Below are 22429 nucleotides of genomic sequence, written 5' to 3'. Positions count from 1 at the left end.
AAAAAAAGATTTATTTTTTTTTGGCCAGCAACACAATGCATGCAATAACATCCATCTTATTTATGGCTCTGTTCAAAATAAGAACAAAAAAACAATGCATAATAGATCTGCCCTGACAGTAAACTGTGTTAAAGGTGATTCATTCTTATACATAGTGTGGCAAAGTATCTCTCCTCTCACCTTCCTCTTGGCTTTGCGCCTCTCTGCTTTCCGTCTGGCCTTCTCTTCCTCACTAAGACCCTCCTCACCATTTAAGACATCCTGTAGAACATACACAAACCCAAATGAGACAGGGTATTGGGAACAAACAGACATGCAGGTACTTTGTTTCAGAAAAGAAAAACTGAGCAAAATAGCAGCTAACTGTTTCAGAGTATGGCATGTCCTTACAGCGGTATAAGAAAGGAATTTTACCCTATTTGAGAAAGACTTCTTTAGTTGTAGGCGCTAAAACAAGGTAGAAAATGTTACAAAATCACTGTGGAGGACTTTGGCCTCTATAAATCCATATGCTGATTGACAAATCACAAATGTTTGAAGCCAGTGTTGCGCTCAATATGAGTGGTTAACCAAATAAAATGTAACAAAGCTTAAATTCTTAAAGACGACCGCAGGGTAACAGTTTTGTGTGAGCAGACAACTCCAACATTGTCTGATATTATACAGTCTGTAGAAGAATGCACACCGTCATGGGTAGATAAGACCATTTGAAAGTTTCAGCAATGAATGTGAAGCATTCACCAAAAAAACACAGTGGGAACAAAAGAGCCTGAAAACAACTGCAAAGAATATGCTGGGAGTAACTCTGTTTGGAGCACACCGACCCGACCTTGACCCAACTGATTTGTTGAGACATGACTAGAAGATAAAAGTTCATTCACTTCTTTCAAAAATGTAGAAAGAAGGTCTCTTATGCAAATAAAGGCTGCATTTATTTGATCAAAAATACAATAAAAACAGTCATTTTGTTTTGAAACATTACAATCTAAAATAACTTTTCTAGTTTCATATATTTTACAATGTTATCTATTCATGTGATGTCAAAGCTGAATTTTCAGCATCATTATTCCAGTCTTCAGTGTCACATGATCCTTCAGAGATCATCCTAATATGCAGATTTGCTAGTCAATGAGCATTTTTATTATTATCAATGTTGATAACAGTAGTGCCGCTTAATGTTTTTGTAGAAAGAATGAAAACAATTTGTGGAAAAAAATAAATGTGGATGCATTTTTTTTTTAGGATTCTTTGAATAGAAAGAATTAGATTTTTTTGCAACATTCCAATGCATCACGAAATGTCTTTGCTGTCAGCTTTGATCAATTTCAAGAGTCCTTGCTGAATAAAAGTTAACTTAAAATAAAGAGCCGTTGTTATATACACACACACATATATATATATATATACACACACAGTGCTGGTCAGAATTATTTGCCCCCTTGGTAAATATGATTAAAGATGGCTGTAAAAAATAAATCTGCATTGTTTATCCTTTTGATATTTTATTTAAACAAAATGCAACAATCTAACCTTTTATTGAAGTAAAATAATTGAAAGTGTGGGGATAATCACATTATGAAATAAATGTTTTTCTCCAAAACACATTGGGAACAAGATGTCCAGGACCTCTGACAGAAAAGTACCCCATGTGTAAAATGAAATACTCTGCTGTATCTTTAATGCTGTGGGCCTAATTTTCTGCCAGAGGTCCTGGACATGTTGTTCAGATACATGGCATCATGGATTCGATCAAATGCCAACAGATAAAAAATCAAAACCAGACAGCCTGTGCTAGAAATCTTATAATGGGGCATGTTTGGATCTTCGAACAGGACAGTGATCCAAAAACAAACATCAAAATCAAAACCAAAATGGGCCACTGAGCACAAAACCAAGCATCTGCAATGGCCATCCCAGTCCCAGACCTGAACCCTATAGAAGATGAGTGGGCTGAACTGAAGAGAAGAAGCGCCAACATGGATCTGGGAATCTGAAGGATCTGGAGAGATCCTGTATGGAGGAATGGTCTCTGATCTCTTGTCAGGTGTTCTCCAAACTCATCAGGCATTTATTTGAAGACTCAGAGCTGTTATCTTGGAAAAAGGAGGTTGCATGAAGTATTTAATAAAAGGGGGCAAATAATTGTTCTCAACGTGTTTGAGAAAAACATTTATTTCATAATGTGATTTCCACCCCACTTTCAATTATTTTACTTCAATGAAAGTAGATTTTTACATCTTTTTAGATTTTTGCAAAAAATATTTAATAAAATATCAAAAGGATTAATGATGCAGAATTATTTTTTACAGACATCTTTGATCATTTACCAAGGGGGCAAATAATTCTGACAAGCACTGTATGCATGCACATATACATATATATTATATATATATATATATATATATATATATATATATATATATATATATATATATATATATATATAATATGAAACCGCTTCCTTTTCAACCACACAGTAGCATTGTTTCGGTTACATAAATTTAAATTATCACATAAGTACTGTGATATTAAAACATTATAGTTCAGATATAAACACTGATCTCTACAGTACCGGTCAAAATAGAGAAAATCACCTTATGCAAGCAAGTTGGTGCTTCAAAAAAATTGTATTATTATTGTTTTAAAATGGTATTATATTGTTACGTCACTAGGCGGTGACATGTGACTATTAAAAAATGCATGTGTCATCAAATCATTCTGTTCATCCAGAAATGAAGTAAGTGAAATGTCATTGAATCATTCATTCAAACTGATTTTTTAAAATAATTAATTTAAATGTAATGTTTGAATATACTGTGTGTGTATATGTATATATATATATATATATATATATATATATATTAGTGATCGACCGATGTATCGGTTTGCCGATATTTTTCCCGATATTTAAGCATTTTCCCATAATCGGGAATCGGTTTTGTAATATCGGATTTTCCGATAAACGGCGCCATCTTGTGGCCGTTTTGAGAATTCCGCCATTGCAGCCCGCGTCTGAGGAGATCAGTCAATAACAACTCTGTGCATAGGTAAAGTATATGTTCTACTTGCTTTGCTTTAATTATTCAACTTTATTTAACATAACAGACATGCATGCAGAAATGAGATTTGAGACATAAATGCCTGATATAGTTTATTTATGCAGCTTGGTTCTAAAAAATTGAGACGAACTCATTGAGCCACGTAGCGTAATCCGTCATGTCCTTCCCCAATAAAGACGTAACTTTACATGAATTAAATAAAACAGACATGAATGAGTGCATGTTGAAAATAAAAGCGCTGAATTTAATTCTCTATCTGTTGTATTTGCTCACCATTAGTCTCGAAAAAAAAGTTCGTTCATATTGCTGAGCACTCACTGGGTTGATGATCAGGAATGCTCAAGCACGGTCACTGAATTAAACTTTTGACAAGATTATCTTGTTTAAACACCCTAGATTATATTATCATTTACTACATAGCAATTATTTCGCTAATACACATCCAAATATACCGCTTTGTGGAAATTAATTATTTATTACCTGCACGCGCGATCGCGGTTGAGTAACGTATAGCCTATAGTTATGTGTAAATGCATCTAAACAGCACTTTGTCATAAAGCATTTCATGATCTAGACCGACAAAAATATTAATAATAATTAATAACATACTAGTTGGAAAATACAATGATGTATATGCTGTTTTATTTGTTACTTTCCTGATGTTATAGGCTATTCCAGCTAATATTATGCAGTGAATTAATATTACCCAGTGAATTATTCCTCACTCTTAGTTTAAACCTATTAAACGGCACATAAACCTTCTAAAACTGTTTAAAATGAATTACATTTCTGCAAAGGTGATATGACTCCCCTGTCAATTATTTTTTCCATATGAAAACATTAGACTTTTAACATTTATTTTGCCTATTGTTAACATTGTTGCTGCTGATGCTTATAAATGATATGTATAATTTAGATATAAATTATATAATGCAATAATATAAATGTTTTTATTGTAATTTGATTAGTTTACCATTTATGAAAACAAATAAACATATCCAAATATGTTAGAATAGTTTTTGTGCTTTATTTTTTTACCTCATCAAAGCTTTTATTTTTAAACAAAGACACTTAGTAACAGTGCACTTTATTTTTTAGACTCAGACCCCTCTATTTATTTGTGTATAAATATAAAGGTTTTTTTTTTTGTATGCAAGGAGGGAGTGATTGTTATAAATAAAATGGTTTGTTCAGTTCATTTGTGTTGTAATAATTGTGCCAAAAACAGAAGTATAACAGTAAATAAATATCGGTTCTGCATATCGGTTATCGGGCACATACACATGCAAATAATCTGTATCGGTATCGGTTATAAAAAATCAATATCGGTCGATCACTAATATATATATATATATATATATAAAAACACACACTCACTTAAACTTTACATATACACTTTTAAGGCCACTATACATGTCGCTATGCATGAATCGATCAGTAATAGTAAAAAAAGATAGCCAGTTAGTAAAATACCTGAATTAATTTAATTAAATATGAAAGTAGTTCATTAAAAAAAAACAGGAAAACATGCAGGTCTTTTGACCTATCATTCTCATTTCTGATTTAATGTAACAATTCATGAAAAAAGCCCAGTGTTCTTGTACCTGTGAGAGCATGTGGTCATTCTGCCCAGGGAGTGTACCTGTGTCCATCTCCTCTGGCCTTTCATCACTGGAGCCTGTGGAAAGATCCAGAGAAAAATCCATAAGTCCAAAGTCCCAATTCAAGCAAAGAGAATCACTATAGCCTTAGCCAACATCACACTTTTTGAGAATTAAAACGTTCAATAATACAGAAAAAAGAAGAAACACAAGCCACTAGTTTTGTATCGTGTTATCAAATCCCAACATTTACCATTTCCTAGTTCCTTATTCACTCCAAATGCTCACGACACGCTCACAATAAAAAAATAAAAAATCCCATTCATTTGTGACTATGAAATGACATTTCAGTCAAATTGTTACAAACCCATGAAAACTTTCCACACAATAAAGTCTTGGTTTTTACTTCTCTGATTGAATTAACCACTAAGGCCTAAGCCATATATTTTTAACCTTGACTCCTGATGGTTTTGTTTAATTAGCATTTGCAGGGTCAAGCTGTACAAAGATATTAATTTCACATCATGACTGCCACAGAAAAGCCAACTAAACCAGTGGGAAAAGAGTTATCAGCAAAAATACCCCCCCTGGAATTCATTTGTCAGCTATCTTAAAGTTTCCTTTCTGCAATGGTAAAATAAAATTAGACCTTGCAGACATTTCTCCAAGCTACACGGCCTCACAAACTACACAGCTCAAAACATTCCACAAGAAAGCCATTTAAACAACGGCCTAGTAAAACAATACTTTCTCTGAAGATCGTCCAACGACAGATTTTGGGATTTTGCCATTAGCTAATCTAAGCAAATGGTTTTCAGACAAATCTTTCAGGTTTTGTTTTCTTTTATGGGATTCATGACAGCTCAGTGATAGTTTTATCCTTGATTCAGCCCAGGGTTTTGATGACCATAATTCGCAACTATCTGCACAATGTCTGAAAACATACATAAACAACACAAAATGACTAAGTCCACTTTTCTTTTCTTTTTTTTTTTTTTTGCATTTCTTAGCCAAACAATAACATTCCTGTTTCAGAAAGACACAGAACTTTACAAGTTTGTTAACGGATTCCTTTGGTACAGAGAAGTGAAGATACGTTAGGCGCTCAAAAAATTTGGTTTCCGTGTCTTCAACCACTCATATTAGCCATTACAACACTCTTAATATACCACATAAGTGTTCTCATACAGCAAAGAGATGCACACAGTTTGCCTTGTTATAAATCACAGCCAAATTAGCACCACAAATCTCAGGAAAATGCAAATGAAGCAGGCCGTGATCTGAGACGAGTCCTGCGGTTGCAGAGAAGTGATGCATCGACCAGCAAACTTCCCTTTAATGACTCATCTAACACTTCGATGGCCTCGAGACAATGCGGTCCAAAAAACTGATTTACCTTGGTAAGATACAGAAACCGCATGTGGCCCCTGGCTAGTAACGTCTTCCTTGGATCATGCAAACTGTTCCATGCAAAAGATCCCCAATGATACGGTTTTCACTGCCACCAGTCAGAATGCTGAATCCATTTGATTAAAACAGCAGTGGACAATCTTGATTTACACTACAAATAGGTAAATACTTGCATGCAGAAAAGGACTGTAAGGATGTGTACAATGTGAATAAAGGTGTTTATTTAAGCTACTTGGTAGATACCCTGTCAACCTTCCACATCTCCGATCATTTTACTGTGAATGCAACAGACAGGCAAATAGCAACTTACAGCAACAGACCTAGTGGAGGGAAAAAAACCATGTACACTTCAACATTCAATGATGGATCATGCTCTTAAGCATATTTACATTTCTACCACCAACTTTGAGTACAGCCTACAATTAGACAATACAAACTAGCAGTACTTACACCAAAAAAAAAACTCAATGAAAAACAAAGGTTCCACTTAAAAGCCAAAGGGGCTTTACAGTCTGACGTCATTGGGGAACCTTTTCAAGTTCCCTAAAGAATATTCATTCTCTAGCTTTTTATAAAACCATCCATGTTTTCGTTCTTTAAAGAGCCTAGACACCAAAAACTCTGTTCTGAAGAATCCAGTTTAAAGGGTTAGATCACCCAAAAATGAAAATTCTGATGTCGTTCCAAACCCGTAAGACTTACGTTCGTCTTAGGAACACAAATGAAGATCTTTTTGATAAAATCGGAGAGCTTTCTGTCCGTCCATTGACAGCTACAAAGAGATCACAAAACTAATTATTTTGAATTGAACGGTTTAGTCTACATTTTCTGAAGAGACTCGATTGTTTTATACGATGAACAGATTTTTAACAGAATTTAGGCTTTTATTCACATATAAACATGATCAGCGAACATAAACAGTAGCCCAACTGAACCCGATTGATGCACCAGAACAAACCTCTTGCAGAAGCTCAAACGTGACACGTAACACGAGAATGAATGTCATTGGTTCTCGCATGTCAAGCGAACATGCTTGAGCTTCTGTTCACCACAACTGATGTGTAAGTTGATGAATGTTTATATGTGAATAAATGCCTAAATTAAATTTGTTTATCACGTAAAGTGATCGAGTCTTTTCAGAAAACTTGGACTAAACTGCTCAATTCATATGGATTAGTTTTACGATTAACTTTTTACGGTTTGGAACGACATGAGGTTGAGTAATTAATGACAACATTTTTAGGTGAACTAACCCTTTAAACTGGTAGCTGTGTTTTGGAACATTAAGAGGTTTCTATTTGATAATCGGCTGGCCTTCCCATGTAGATGCCTCCACTCCAGACACATCATCGACATGTCATCCATCTTTTCAGATGCTGTCATCACTCACAGTTTCCACAAAATTTCTCAACCTCTGGTTGTAAAAACAACTGAGATTTGAAATTGGATAAACTTTCACAGATGGGAATGTGTTGGTTTCTGTTTTTATAAGTATTAACTCAATATTATTGGTTTTTAAACTATGGTAAATTTTAAATGTAATGTTGGCCATAGTTGTTAGACATAGCCATTAACGTAGTTGTGTAAGTTTCGCAAAGTCATCTGCTTAAGTCTATTACAGATTTAGATATTCATACATGCATCTAACTATGGTTGCAGTCAACTAGCTCTCAAATGTTCACAAACCGGCTTTGACCGTTCCAATATGGAGAATGGCTTACGTATAGCGGCCAGCAGCTAATGAGGCATCCATGTCTCTCACACAAATATATATATATATATATATATATATATATACACACACACTATGGGTCTACCAGCTACCACATTCCAAAAGCTTGGAACCAGTTATCATGTTCGAAACGCAGCTACCAGCTAGGATTTTCCAACATAGATCAAGAACTCCAAAGAATCATATGGGTAACTCAGGAACCCCAAATGGTCTTTGATAAGAAGGATTGTTGATTATCCTAAAGAAACATTGAAGAACCTTTATCTTTATTATTGTAAGAAAAGGCGATTTTTGCCATTAGACTTGAGGCAGCCTTTAACTCCTGTGCGCTTACATTTACAAGAATGCTAAAACCATTACAAATTATAACTAAATTACGATGCATCTGAATTGGTTTGTCTGAAAATGTTTATTCTTAATAAAAGCAAACTCAAACAGGAAATCAACAGCAGTTAAAATCACATTTAGTGTGTCTGTGATTCACAGGCCTGTTGCATGTGATTTCTAGCATTTGAATTAGTTTCAAATAAAAAGCCAAAAGCCTGTGGTAAACGTAGGCTATAGGCTACATTTATTTTTTTTAATTCATTGTAACTGTAAATAAATTAATACAGATTATGTGAGAGATTAGGCTAACAAAGTTTAACTTGCGTTCGTTGACTAGTCTTTATTATATTAATATTAAACATTAAATATGGATTTGACACATATTTAGACAGAATTAGCCTACCATCGACAAATAAAAGCTAGCCGGGTGACAACCGCAGTTACATTTTTATTAAACAACAATCGCATAAGTGGCATCATGATTTCTTTAATAGGCTTTTATATCTATATAAATCTGACTCACATTAGATATCGCTGTTACTAAAGCGCGTTACGGCGAGATAAGCGGATTGTGCCCTTCGTTTTACGCTCGGATTCATGGAAAAGTAACTTTATAACTCGGACAGACAGAAACAAAGTTTCCATGCAGTCGTGAAACTCACCGCTGAGCCCCAGTAACCGGCCGAAATCCAAACTGAACTTCATTAGTCCAACCATCCAGCATTATTACCCTCAATAACACCACAGGAACATATTCACGACAGAGTATCTTAAAACAACAAATGATTCGACATCTTTAAACTTGTGGTGATATATGTGCAGCTGTTTCTCTTCCTGGGCGTCGAGCGGAGCGTCAGGCGGGTGTGCTGAACTGCACTCAAGCGCCTCCCAGATCAAGCGTCTTAAAGGGCCGCAGGGGCCATGTGTCCTGGAGCCACACTTCATACTAGTCAAGTCAAGAGCATTTTATTTGTCATTTGCACAATTTCACTGGGGACACAAGGCACTGAAATGCTTGTGGCGATGTTCAGACTTACAGTAAGATTAACAGGACCATACACAAATTTAGTAAGCATAACCACAAATATAAACACAAAGTGGCGGGCACTGGGATATTGTGACGTGCCATTTTGTAGGCAGAACAATAAATAAGTGGCAGTAACAAATATTATAAAGAGTAAAACAAAAGTATTAAGAATAGTAGTCCTGAGTATGAAACCTGAGGTAGAAGTCTCAAGTGTCTGAAGCGTCAGTAAAGTGTTGCAGTGTTAATGAATAAGGTGGCAGTAACAAATACAATAAATAGTAAAAAGTATTAACACTGTGGCACAAAATTGCTCAATTTCAGAATCCTGTATGGATATTCCCATCATAGCTTCCAACATAGTTGGAATCTTGAAGTCATTATGAAATCAAAATTCTTATATTTATGGAATATTGAAATTTTTCATAATAGATGATTTAACCATGCATTTTTTTAAATTCATGTACCCTCGTAATTCTTTAAATAACGTCCCCTCCCTCTTTCAGCAACATCTCTTCTGTGATGATGTGTTTACTGGCGTGAGGGTGGGACAACCTGTCACCCACATGAGATCGACCAATAACAATCCACAACCATCCAATCAATCCTCAATGGACAAAATCAAGTCCCGGCCTACTTTTATTTTCTGATCAAGAATCAGTTTCACTCAGATATATGTCACAATAGGAAAGAAGACAACATTGCATCATGCGTTTCATGCTTACTTTAATCCAGTTACCATTTTTTTTTTTTTTTACATTTTTAAATTCACTATGTTGTAGATTTTGGCAAATCAATCAAACAAGTTAATCAAGAGATGTAAAAAAATCATGGCTGAACTTTTCATCACACTTGAAATTACTTTTGTGCTTTGTGCTCTGTTGTTTACTGCACATTTGGCATGTGTACTGTATGGATTTTCAAGCATACAGAACATTTGCATATTGTGTGTAGTTTACATACTACTGTTTATACTGTAGAAATAGGAAGAGTTGTACTCATGTTAGAAAGTTATAACGAATATAGGCTTAAATTAATATTTGTTTTTCTAGAGTCGCGCCTGCATGCTGTGATGTACATTGAGAAATGGAATGCATTAAAGAAATTTTTTATATTATTTTATTCAGTTAATTTATTTAAGATGAAGTCTGCAGTCCTGCATCACTGGCTTCACAGAGCAGAATTGCAAAAATTAAGAATTTAGAGGAAAACAATAAAGCTTCAAAGACCTTTTACTTTCATAGCACCAAATTAGTTTATTATCTATTGTCAAAATTTAAGTTATTATAAAAACAATGTCATATGTTTTTGTCAGTTATATTTATTATAATTGACTACATGATCTCAAATTTCTCTAAAAAAAAATAGATAGAATAGGGTAACATTTTGGGAGTGTTTCAAAAACTGTGCAAGACAGAAAAAATATTTCACAATGTCAACAACACTTAAAATGAAAATTCTGTCATCATTTACTCCCCCTTAAGTTGTTCCAAACCTGTATGAGTTTCCTCCTTCTGCTGCACTAAAAAGAAGAGATTTTGAAAAATGTTGGTAACCAGACAGTTGAAGGCACCCATTGACTTCCATATAGGAAAAAAAAATACTATGGATGTCAGTGGGTGCCGTCAACTGTCTGGTTACCAACATTCTCTAAAATATCTAATTTTGTGTTCAACAAAAGAAAGAAATTCATACAGGTTTGGAATAACATGGGGGTGAGTAAATGATGACAGACTTTACATTTTTGGGGTAAACTTTCCCTTTTACTATTTGTCTTCATCTCTCTTTTCATTGAAATATCCCATTGGAAAGTGATATTCCCCATCGAAGAGCCGAGATCACAGTCGCTTGAAATCTGCCAGAACATTGAGAGCTGAATTCCGGCCGGCTGCACCCATAACACCTCCACCTGAATAAGACAAGCTCAAATAAATGCTGGAGAACACAGGGGAGGTCATGCACGTCATGCATTTAACTGACCTGGTTTTATGATACGTGATATCACACTGATGACATTTTTCTAAACCTAATACGTACAGTTTAAGGTTTTATTTATTCAGGGCACAGACCTGGATGGCTGCCACTGCCACATAAGTACAATCCTTTGACGGGTGAGCGGTAGTCTGCGACAGAGGGCAAAGGTCTCGCCAGGTAAAGCTGATCCAAAGACATTGAGCCATGAAATATATTCTGTTGCATAAAAAATACATGTAATTAATGTTTGGAATGATATGACAAGCACATTTAGATTTAGATTTTAGAGACAATATTATATATTAGATTCTGTATGACTGTGAAAAAGACTAACAAAACAGTACATTTATAAAAAGTCCATGTCAATGTCTATTAAATGAATTAAAAATGTTTATACCCCTCCAGTGAGACCAAAGACCCTCTCAAGATCAGGAGGGGTCAGGATGTCTTTGCCCACTATTGACTTTTTAAATCCAGGTGCGTAACGTTCAACCCAGTCGAATGCTGTGAAACGGGAAACAAAGAACCTATTACAACAAAGATCATATTCCCTCAAGGCATGTGATATCACTGTGGTAGCACAAACTGTGTCACTGGGTTTAAAAAGTAGGTAGTTCATGCTCGCCAATCAGAGTGGGAATGTTGGGGCGGTCTTTAAAATGCAAAAAATATCACAAAATAATCTAGACAAGAAACCCTGTTATTGTATTATAAATTTTATATTTACTATATTTTTACTCTGTTTTTGATTGAATACATTCATGCTTGGTGTGCATGAGACTTCTTTCAAAAACAGTAAGAAATAATAATTTCTTACAATCTTTTGACCGGTAGTGTATATATTACAGTGTTGGGGTTAAAGGTACAATATGTAAGAATTTTATAATAAAATATCTGTGGCACGTCCATGACAAACAGTCATGTTAAAAACATCAATGTATTCACTCATCCATAAACATTATTAGATCCATCAGCATGACGACAAGTTCCATAATTCCACTGGAAGTATGTTTCATAAACCTACGCCTTTGTTATTTTAAGAGGTTAGCGAGCCGTAGCGGCGAAAAAAACTACATATTGTAGCTATTAACGCATTACAGGTAACTGTAAAAATTAATGCACTTTACTTTTCAGTTTAATTAATATGCGTAACATTTTTTACCCTGCTGATTTAAAATTCTCTCTTTCCACCATATGTAGTTGTGCGTGCGGCGTGCGCACTTGGCAACGGACAAAAAGTCCAAAAGTAACAAAACACATGACTTTCAACTTTCAATAAAAAGAGTTGTACAGTATGTAATATAACCCGTAATGTTAAAGTCTCCCTGTAATAATTTGATCTCTTAAAACTCATCTTTGATCACCAAAATGACATATTTAAAAGTGTTTTCCTTGAATAAATTATTCATGCCTTAAAATATCTTGAATGTAACTCTACACCCTTGCCTAATTTAGTATATGTGGTCCTATGAATTTGCCAATTAGCCTCGCCTCCACTCACTCACACCAGCTCAGAGATCCACTCATTGATGATCACACGTTGACGTGATTGGTTACAAGGTAGTTCGTGACGTCAGAAACACCAGCGATTTTAAACCGCATTTTTAAGACTGTCTTTGGTTCACTGCAGTTTTAAGGAGAAAATACTCAGCAATAGTGTTGACTTATAAATTTGCACATGGTTTGTCTTAAAGCATATTAAAAACACCACATAGACATAAACAACTTATAGGCTTGATTTTCACCACAGGGGTACTTTAAGATGTCTTTTGTTAGTTCTAGGGGTCAGGAAATAAGTGGTCAGAATATAATAATATTCTAAATGTGTTTTAAAAGAAAATGAAGGTGTATGTTATATAGGCTATGTTTAGGCATTAAAAAAATTACAAAAAGAACTTCTCAGTAAAGAAAAAAAAACATCAGCAAGGCCTTTAAGAGAGCGAGCCTCAGCCAGGAGAAAAAAAGTAACGCACAAGTAATTTAATGCATTACTTTCCATAAAATGTAACATTTACAATGTCCGTTTTTGGGATTGAAAAATGCTTTTACTTACAAGTGTGAGTCTTAAAATTATAGTGAATCTACTTATAGTGTCTTGAATACTGTCTGTATGAATGTGCAACGAGAGTCAAGCCTGTATTCTATGAACCATAGCGACACTGACCAAATATCAAATATGGCGACGTACATTCCGTCATTATCAGAGTATATCAACGAGTCTGTGTTTCCCGAAACCATAGTTCCAGCTAACATTCGCAAACAACATCCCAAAGTTGTGTGGTTGGAACAACAGCTCTTGACCTGTGGTTAGAAGCATATATAGTTTCTAGTTTGCATGACATGTGGACTTCATTAATACTTATCTTGAGCAAAATAAGAAAGCTGGCATTCAGTACAATCTATATCTTTCACTTTGAATATACAAATGTCATTTACGTCTTTTAGTATGCCGAAAGATTTAAAGCACCGTTTCTGAAGAGTGCGCATGTGCGTATGTGCTTTAAACGAGCCTATGATTGAATCCCTGAGAAAAATTTGAATTAGTCCTCAAATGCCATGTCTGTAATTTATAGCAAATTATCTGGCATTAATTCATTCTCAAATGGATTGATTAAAACAAGTTATTACTTCACTGAGTGACATCATTAGATTTAGGTGACATCATCACAGGTTTGCGACAATACAGTTTCGGAAAACAGTCGTGACAAACTAGTTGATTTCTTTAACGAATAACGATGCATCGTACTATGGAAGTTAAGCAGCAAGTTAAGTCGCTGTACGGAAGACGCAACTCTGTATGACCAACAACTAGTTTAAAATTTACGGGTGTGAATTCGGTTATATAATGCAGTTATCACTCTCGTATATAACTGAAGTGTGAACATAACCATATTAAGCACTTAAATACAGGATTGACAACTGTGTTCTGCTGCTGTGTGAACGTGGACTAAATAATGAAATTATTTACTTTTTTTAAGGAGTAGCGCAATATTGTACCACATTACTTTAAAAGTAACTTTCTCCAACACTGTATGTAAGACATCAGAGACCTTTTACAAACACAATCCTTATCATGCCTGTGCCAGCAAACAGCACACAAGAATGCAAATAATGTACAAGGTACTTGTGTCAGCAAATCTCTCCCTGTCCTTGTCGGTCCAAGAGCGGCGACCCTCCATCAAATATGGCGTAAACTGGATGAAGAGAGACGCCACATGACAGCCGGGGGGCGCTAGAGTCGGATCTAGCACTGAGGGAATGGTCATTTCTATCATAGGCCTAAACAAAAACACCAGAAGATAAATCAGGATTTAATGTAAATTGCTGTGGTTTGGTGCAATGAATGGAAAACCATCACCATAAACCCCGAACCCAGAGCAACAGATGTGCTGTCTGTGAAACCCTGGTCATGACTTGCAAATTCACATATCCTGATGCCTTCATGTGTGTGTAATGTGCAAATATTAGTTTTTCCATTATATGCAGCACTGCAGGTTTTGCTGACCTGGAGGATGGGCGTCCCTGCTGGCCCTCCATGTAGGCCTCCTCCAGAACCTCCACACTCTCACAGTTCAGGTGGATTGAACACTGATGATGTGGACCTGGTTTTCCATCCGCACTATTCGGAGCAGCCAAGAAATTAGGCAGCTCGTCCAAAGCCACTGTGCATTTGCAAAAACAGAGATCAGATAATCCCAATCAACTATTTATTGTAAGAGAACAAACAACTTTGGCAAGGAAGGACTGTTTATATTCCTAAAATTGTCTGCTTAGAAATTTGTTCTACCTATCAAACAGCAACTTATTTAGACCCAAATGCTTAACATACAAGTATGTAATTTCTGCCTGAGGTGTTTTGTCTTTTATAAACTTTGTCCAGAGGTTTCACAGACAAGGCTTAAAGGCCCACTAAAGTGCTTTATAACGCACAGCTTTGTATGATGCATTGACGTAATTTCCATTGAAACAGGAAACTAAGGCGGGACATATTAAATGGCTCCTCCCCCTTTTCAAATAGCCAATAGCGTTTAGTTTACCTCACAGACTGCAAATCGTACTTGACAGCACCATGAAAGCGAATCCCAGCGCTGATAATATGTTGGATTAAATAGTAGAAGTGTGAATAAATTCTAGCCATTTCATTCTTAACTAACGTACAGTTGGAAAATGGAATAAAACTCGAGCATTTGAGCAAACGAACACACATCTCCAACCCATATTGCTCCGTGACGTGTCAACGGTTGCTTGCTTTGGCCAGGTGGTATTTATATCATAGGGGCGGGACGCTTTAGATTCTAGAGAGCGTTTGATTGGACAGAAGATGTGATGAAAAGCTGAAGTATCTTGAAATATGTCAGTGCCATTGTTTTGTCTCAAGATGCACATCAGTAATGTTTTATTCTAAGGCATGTTTTTGAACTCAACTAAGCTTAATCTAAGCCCTGTCTGTGTAACCAGGCCTATACTTTTTATTATAATACTATAATTATAATTAGTATACATTTTTGAATTATTTGTTAATTATGAATTCATATTTATTTAAATTAAATTAGTGACTGAATATTCACCATTTAAATTAAACGACAATGAATTCCAGCTTGTATTCTTTCATGCTTCTATTGCATAATGAATTATCTTTGGTCTTGTCTTGTTTGCTTGCTGAGTGTCAAAAAAAACGACAAAGCTTCCTGGAGTATTTACACAGAACCAACACTCTTCTTTTGCTGCCTTGCAAACAGGTTTTTTTTAATGAGAAAATGCACATTTAGTTCAATGAAATGAGGCGTTAAATTATCTGTAATCATACCGTTTATCTTGGTAACAGGAGAGGTGTAGTCGATCTGATCTACGGCTGTGATGAATGCCTCTGGCAGGACACCCTTTACCAGGACAACCACAGATATCAATTATTCAGAATTGTCATTAAGATTTAAGTAAAGCAGTTGTTAATTTTTCCACATTATTATTAATATTATTTTTACGTTGTATTAATAAAAAGCAGGTTCAATGGGATTCTTAATTTTTGCATATACCGTACTGTGTATATATATATTTCTACTGTAAACCAAACTAACACTTGCATGTGGACAGTGTTGTCAGTTAAAGAATAAGGTCACTCCTTGAGTAAACAGATAAAGTGACTCTGGCTTAAGGCAACAACAGAAGTTGACAGAAAGGGATGACCTAGAAATCTATATAATCATGAGGTCATGACTCATGACCATATCTAAATGCACTGATGTAAAAAACAAATGCTCTTCATTACTTTTAAACATTTAAAAATGAGCGGAACTGGCATGATCTCGGGACATACCATCAGGGCTGTACCTGTGGGGTGAGCTGTTTGAAGGTGACGTAGGGAGTGGCGTTGGACAGAACCACTTTACTGTGGACTTCAGTTCCATCTGTCAGCACAACACCCTTGGCAGAACCCCCCTGACCGATAAGGACTCGTTCAACATCCTACAGGCCCCAAGAAAGGCGACAGATTAATATCCGTGGGACAACCGGTTCCTTTGAATCAATATGGCTTGTACCGAAACAATGGCTCAAGAAAACGGTTACACCTTCTTCCTGAATACTTACTCTGTCTGTAAAAATATCTGCTCCGAGAGATCGGGCGGAGCGGGCGATTGATCGAGACACCCCACCCATTCCTCCCTCCACGTAACCCCAGGCACCTTTCTCCTTCTCCAGCTCACCCATCACGTGGTGCAGCAGGACATATCTACAAGATTAAGCACAGTTTATCATACAGTATCCACAATGACAATTACAGGATATTCTGAATCGGTTCAAACACATAAATGTCAAACTATCCTCCTCACCCACTTCCAGGATTATTTGGGCTTGTGTTTGCGCCAATCACAGAGTCAGTGGCTAATGTGGCTATCAACGGCTCTGATTCAAACCAGCGATTGAGCACCTACAGACAAAAAAAAATGAAATTTCAACAAAGAAAGCTGCTAATGCTGTGTGCATTTCAGGAAACATCCTTGAATTTAAACTAATTTATCAGGCAATGCTCAAAATAAATGATGCATATTTTGATCTGTATTTGTTTTTATATAGTAGGCTATATATATATATATATATATATATATATATATATATATATATATATTTTTTTTTTTATGAGAAAATGCATATTTTGTATTTAGTATACAATGTGTGTATGTATACTAGTAAAAAATCTTAATATTGTGAAATATAATTACAACTTAAATTAATCTGCATCCATCAGTAATCAGCAGCCAGTAATCCAATACAGTGACAGACAGATTTTAACCTGAGCACAATCCCAACAATCTGAGGACAAGGACAACAGACCTGATTTCAAGATATTGATATGAGCAAATGTAAATGTACACTGCTTGACCACTGGGGGACACAGAGACACTCAGACCACTGTTAGTTTCACTTCTTGTTTGGCTTACTTTGTGTCAAATTTCTAAGAGCAAAATAATCACATAACTGTTTTTGGATTGACATAGGGTCTGGTACTTATTCAATATATATTCAAACATGTCATGTATTTCTTTTCGGTCAAGGTCAGGAGAAGGCATAACCCACCTTCATAACTGGAGCTGTAACAAGTTCATAGAAATCTGGTATATTCTTTCCCAACTTCAACCCTTTAAACACAGAAGCACAAGGATTTTACTTTATTGCTTCAGTTTTATAAGCCCTAGTTTTACAAGACTTTCTGGCTTATTTCAGCAGAAGCAGCAGTAGAAAAATTGCGGAAAATCTGGTTTATTGTCTGGTATATAACCACGAAGCATCATTACCAGACTTCACCAAAGGTTTCAAGCTCCTCAGGGCAGATATTCTCTTTCTCAAAGAGCCTTGAGTCAGTCCTGGAATGTCAACGGGTGGAGCATCTAAAAGAGGGTGGATGGCACAGGCCAGTGTTTCCAAATAGGTTAAAAACTCAGGATAGACCTTTAGTGATAGTACAGAGAAAAAAACATATATATGAAATCCATATTTAGTTTTGCTTTTAACTGTCACATGCAAGTTCAAGTCCTCTTGACATTGACATAAAACCTTGGCATCTTTCTCTGAGAATTTGCCTATCTCTTTCTGGGTCATTGCCATGTCAGCTCCAAGCAGTAAAGACCGTGGTGGCCGCCCTCCTACACCCTCCTCCAGCATGGGGGTAAATGAATAGGGGTCCCTCATGTACACATTGAGGCCGTGTTTCTGCACAGAAAGACACACTGCTGTCATCGTAGATTAAAAGAAAAAAGCAATTCATCAAAAAATAAGTGTGCTATTATTAAGGTGGGATACGTGTAAGGTTAGGGACAGGTTTGTTGGAACGGTAAGGTTTAAGGGAAGTCTCAACAGTGTAATTATAGACGTAATTACAGAAATTGATTACAGCTGTAATGACATGCAGGTGTTTTTTTAATGTAAGTACAATGTAATATATGTACACAATAAGTGCAATGTATCAAATGATTAATTTCAATTTTAGTGTATATTTAAAGACACCTCATATAAAGCGGGACATTTATTTCTTCCCCTTGTGAAAAAGAAGTGTGCATATTGTATTGCTACCAAAGAAGCCGAAAATTCTCGGGACAGCAGCATTTGTCCAAATTTCAATCTTAACCATTCTATGTCTGGTGTAAAAGTGTAAAATACCAAACTTGTCCTTTAAGTTTAATCTTTTAAAGTAGGCTACTCCATTTAAAAGTATGCTAAAGTGTACTTCTTTTTCACAAGGTTTGTCAGGTCTGTCTAAAGCGCTACACTACAGCAAAAAAAGGAAGAAGAAAAAGGGGCATGTAACACCTTAAGCTCCAGGTCCTGATAGATGTGTGGACGTAGCAAACTGAGCAGATACGAGGCCCTGGAAAAGTGGAACCCTGAACATAAAAATAAACAGCCCATTACAGTCATGCAAACTACAGTGACCAAAACTGATTAATATTTCTTTAGGGTCAATCATCAACTTAAACCTAAAATTCTTAGACTTCTAGACTGTATGAGTTCTGTGTTTGTAATTACTGATGAAAACAAAAGTGTTTTGATAGCCAGCACTTTGGCCACCATCTGTAAGGGATTCAGGCAATAACTCCATAATTCACACCTGGAACAATCTCTTCAGATACGGCTGCTCCTCCAAGGACACATCTGCGCTCCAGGACTGCTGTTTTCAACCCTCCCTTTTGCAGATATGCTGACTGGGCAAATTACAACAGAATGTTTCTTGAGATGAAACTGTTGTGCAATCATTGGTCAGCAACATATATTGAGAACATATCTATACTTACAGCGATAAGGCCATTGTGACCTGAAAAGAAAGAAAATGTTTTTAGGCTGTTCAAAAGAGTCTAAATTCTACAATCTGTTGAATAACTGGCTTTGATGTATTGAATGCTTGCCAGTTTTGCATTTGAGACAATAGAATAGAGATTCCGTAGCTATAGTGCTACACCTCATGAATGTAGCATTATTTTATCCTGAAACATGATGATTGTGAAACAGAGTGTGAGTGTGGTTCAAAGTATGCAGGGGTTTGAGACAACATTTTTAGAAATGGTTTTTAAAAAATTATAAAAAGTAGAACACTGCATGTTTTAAGTTACAGTACACAATTGTTTATTCCTGCAGGGGGAGCATGGGGGCTCAGCAAGGCGAACTCCATATTAAAGCACATTAAAATCTTTGGACGCTTTTGGTCTCACTGGGGACGTTTGTAAACAGAAACCCTTAATCGTTTAAAAATATCGATCCCAAAGATTAGCATATGGCATACACATTTAAATTCCCTCAAGTTTCTATCAAATTATTTTAACAAAAACAATCCTCACAACGACTCAAACACGACTGTGATTGGCCCATTCTGAGAGAGCGATGAGAAATGTAACAGGTTCCACGTGACAAAGTTGTCTACGCGATTCTTCCATAACAGACTGAATAATAATTTATAGTCAATAAATAGAACATTTATAATAATTTAGCCGAAACTGGAAAATGTCAAATAAAATAAATACACATCGAGGAGTTCACATAATAAAATAATTATTATTTACAACCATGTTATATAACCAATCGGAGAAAACGCACAGGCAGTAAGCCCCGCCCACTCAAGCACTCAATTTCGTGCACATTTCCTTGCTGCATTTTATTGTGTTTCTTTAGGCCGTGCATGAATGTCATAGCCTACCTGCGCCGATAATAATTGCGTCATATTGAGGTTTGAGGGCATTGCAGCTGTGGTTACCGCGCCGTGTCACTGAAATAAACCCTCTGTGCGCGCGACATGCCCCGAGAGCCGCAGCCATGACGAGTCCTGACAGCCCTCAAACCCGAAGCTTAAACTCCTCAACTCCTCCCCTCAACACTGTATATTGGGGGAAAACTCCTATGGAAAACTCCCAAGTACAAGGTGTTGTTCTCCTTTTCTGAGAACATCACGCCCCCACATGTAAAACAATTCTCAACAATCAGAGGCTAAAGATCAGGAAACCGCGCTATAGGGAATCTGTGGAAAAGCAGGGTAAAAATGAAAAAATAAGTGAATAACATTACATTAAATAATATTAAATTATTTTAAAAAATAATAATTAAATAACGGTTATGATATTACAGTATGTTATTAAATATAACATTTAATAATGTAATAAAATAATCCATTTTGTAGCCTATAATATTTAGTATTTAAATAATATATTTTTTCACAGTAAATTGGCTCTTAATGCATAAAAATATACGCTATGGGCCTATTTTTTTATTTTAGCATGTAAAAACACAAGGATGATCGCATCACATTTGGAGATGATGCTATTAGGCATATACTAACAAACAAATATCATGTTTTTGGACATAATACCATGCACCATGAATGTTTTTTTCAACCAGGGCTGTCATTCACATTCAAGTGGTGACCTCACTTTAGTAGCCTTCTAGCACTGTAAAAAAAAAAAAAAAGTTCCTGCCTTAATTTTTTAAGTACAATCAACTTGGTTGTTTAAGTAATTTCAACTTAAATTACATTAAACTGACTTAAAAATTTGTTGAAACTAGTATGACTTAAAAAAGTAGCAAATTGCTTAACTTGTTTTGATGAGTTTAAGCAATGTAAAAAAACTAATGTTGTCATAACTCATTGATCATATAATTTGTCCTTGCATTGATTCGGCTGTAAAGCATTTCTTTAACCAGCTGGCAGTCACTTTTATTACTGTTTTCCAGTGACTCAAATTATTCAGAGGTCTGAAAATGTGCAGAATATAGCATTTTTGCATTTACTAATAAGTGGATACCATAGACTACAAAAGTGAAGTGAAAAAGTCAGTTGGATTCATTGTTAAATCGCTAATCTCTCAACTCGGTAAATCGTTATTCATTGTTAACTGCATGTTGTTTTGCGTGTCTGGATAACTATTCACACACTGAACATCTAACTTGTTGATAGTGTTAGATCAAGGTCCAATGTAAAGTAGAAATGTTGATGGTCAAAGGGTGATTTAAAATAAACCTGGTATTTTCCATAGACAGTAAAATAAATGGACACAGCGACCCCATTGATTTCAACGGAGAAGACTGAAGCCCGATTATTGCACTTCCTGTCTGATGACTGAGCGACTGCGCAGGCTCAAACTGAGCGTGACGACAGTCTTGGCAGTTGTACATCTTCTAGTAGCTGTGGCAAAACTAATCTGAATCACTTAATTCCTCAAAAACGTTGTTGAAATATTTTGTCCCGTTGTTTTATGGACTCTCTATCTATGGGCTTCTCCCTTGACTTTATGCCTCTATGTCCCTCCAATTGCCTCATAGACAGTAAAAGATTGCCTGCGAGCTTCTCCTCCTGTCTATACGGTAATGTCTCTATTGTGCGACATAAAGTCGCGTGGTTATGACGCAATCGTTAGCCTGTTTTTAACAAAAACGGCTTCTACGGGGCCACAACGTAAGAGACAAAGTAATGGAGCCTTTTATACATTGTCGTGTTTATTTAGAAATAAATAATGGACAAATTAAGTCTTTGGACGCCTCAGATGTAAAGTTATTCGCTGTCAAAGTGACGCCAAAATAAATGAGTGTCAATGGAATGCTAACAGCAGGTGAAGCTACAATGGCGGCTCCCGCGAGGCTTCAACTTCCGGCTGATGGATTACCCCCTTGGTATTTTCATTAACCTTAGATTGCATTAACCGGTTTTATAATCTGTACTAATGGGATGCCTCAATATAAACAGTTAACATAAAGTGAGAGAGTGTTTGATCCTTCATAAGCACATAATAAAAGTACACATCAAGATAAGTTATTTGAAAGAGCTGTG

At 35.9% G+C, this 22429-nt stretch overlaps 2 protein-coding genes across 5 annotated transcripts in view; both read right to left on the bottom strand.

Annotated features, from left to right (window-relative positions):
- LOC143744765 (uncharacterized) overlaps positions 1-9024 on the bottom strand; it is a 31443-nt gene extending 22419 nt beyond the window's left edge. Inside the window, exons 1-3 of one of the 3 annotated variants that reach the window (XM_077236404.1) lie at positions 8792-9024; positions 4664-4737; positions 181-261 (exon numbers count right to left, since the gene is read on the bottom strand). In XM_077236404.1, coding sequence (XP_077092519.1) covers positions 181-261; positions 4664-4737; positions 8792-8846 — 210 coding nt within the window. In that variant the 5' untranslated portion in view covers positions 8847-9024. The remainder of the gene's footprint in view (positions 1-180; positions 262-4663; positions 4738-8791) is intronic. The other 2 variants (XM_077236405.1, XM_077236406.1) reach the window with 2 other exon arrangements.
- An 838-nt stretch (positions 9025-9862) lies between these two features.
- Positions 9863-20557, bottom strand: pyroxd2 (pyridine nucleotide-disulphide oxidoreductase domain 2). 2 transcript variants are annotated; one of them, XM_077236411.1, is made up of 16 exons: positions 20309-20557; positions 19413-19432; positions 19229-19322; positions 18931-19004; positions 18178-18333; positions 17919-18072; positions 17701-17762; positions 16956-17053; positions 16714-16855; positions 16456-16590; positions 15935-16007; positions 14633-14789; positions 14252-14406; positions 11525-11631; positions 11223-11343; positions 9863-11062 (listed from the first exon to the last, which is right to left on the bottom strand). In XM_077236411.1, the coding sequence occupies exons 1-16, from the start codon at positions 20424-20426 to the stop codon at positions 10992-10994; spliced, it is 1737 nt and encodes a 578-aa protein (XP_077092526.1). In that variant the 5' UTR covers positions 20427-20557; the 3' UTR covers positions 9863-10991. The 2 variants fall into 2 exon arrangements, 1 of the variants encoding a protein (XP_077092526.1); XR_013205912.1 differs by lacking the exon at positions 9863-11062 and having other exon boundaries at positions 11224-11343; positions 14245-14406; positions 20309-20477.
- Positions 20558-22429: the final 1872 nt, after the last annotated feature.

This window comes from Siphateles boraxobius, unplaced genomic scaffold, assembly GCF_051911475.1.
Source record: "Siphateles boraxobius isolate OS27281-9 unplaced genomic scaffold, OSU_SipBor_1 20, whole genome shotgun sequence".
NCBI lineage: Eukaryota > Metazoa > Chordata > Actinopteri > Cypriniformes > Leuciscidae > Siphateles > Siphateles boraxobius.
Note: the sequence above shows the minus strand (reverse complement) of the source record. Positions and strands in the feature narration are given on the sequence as shown.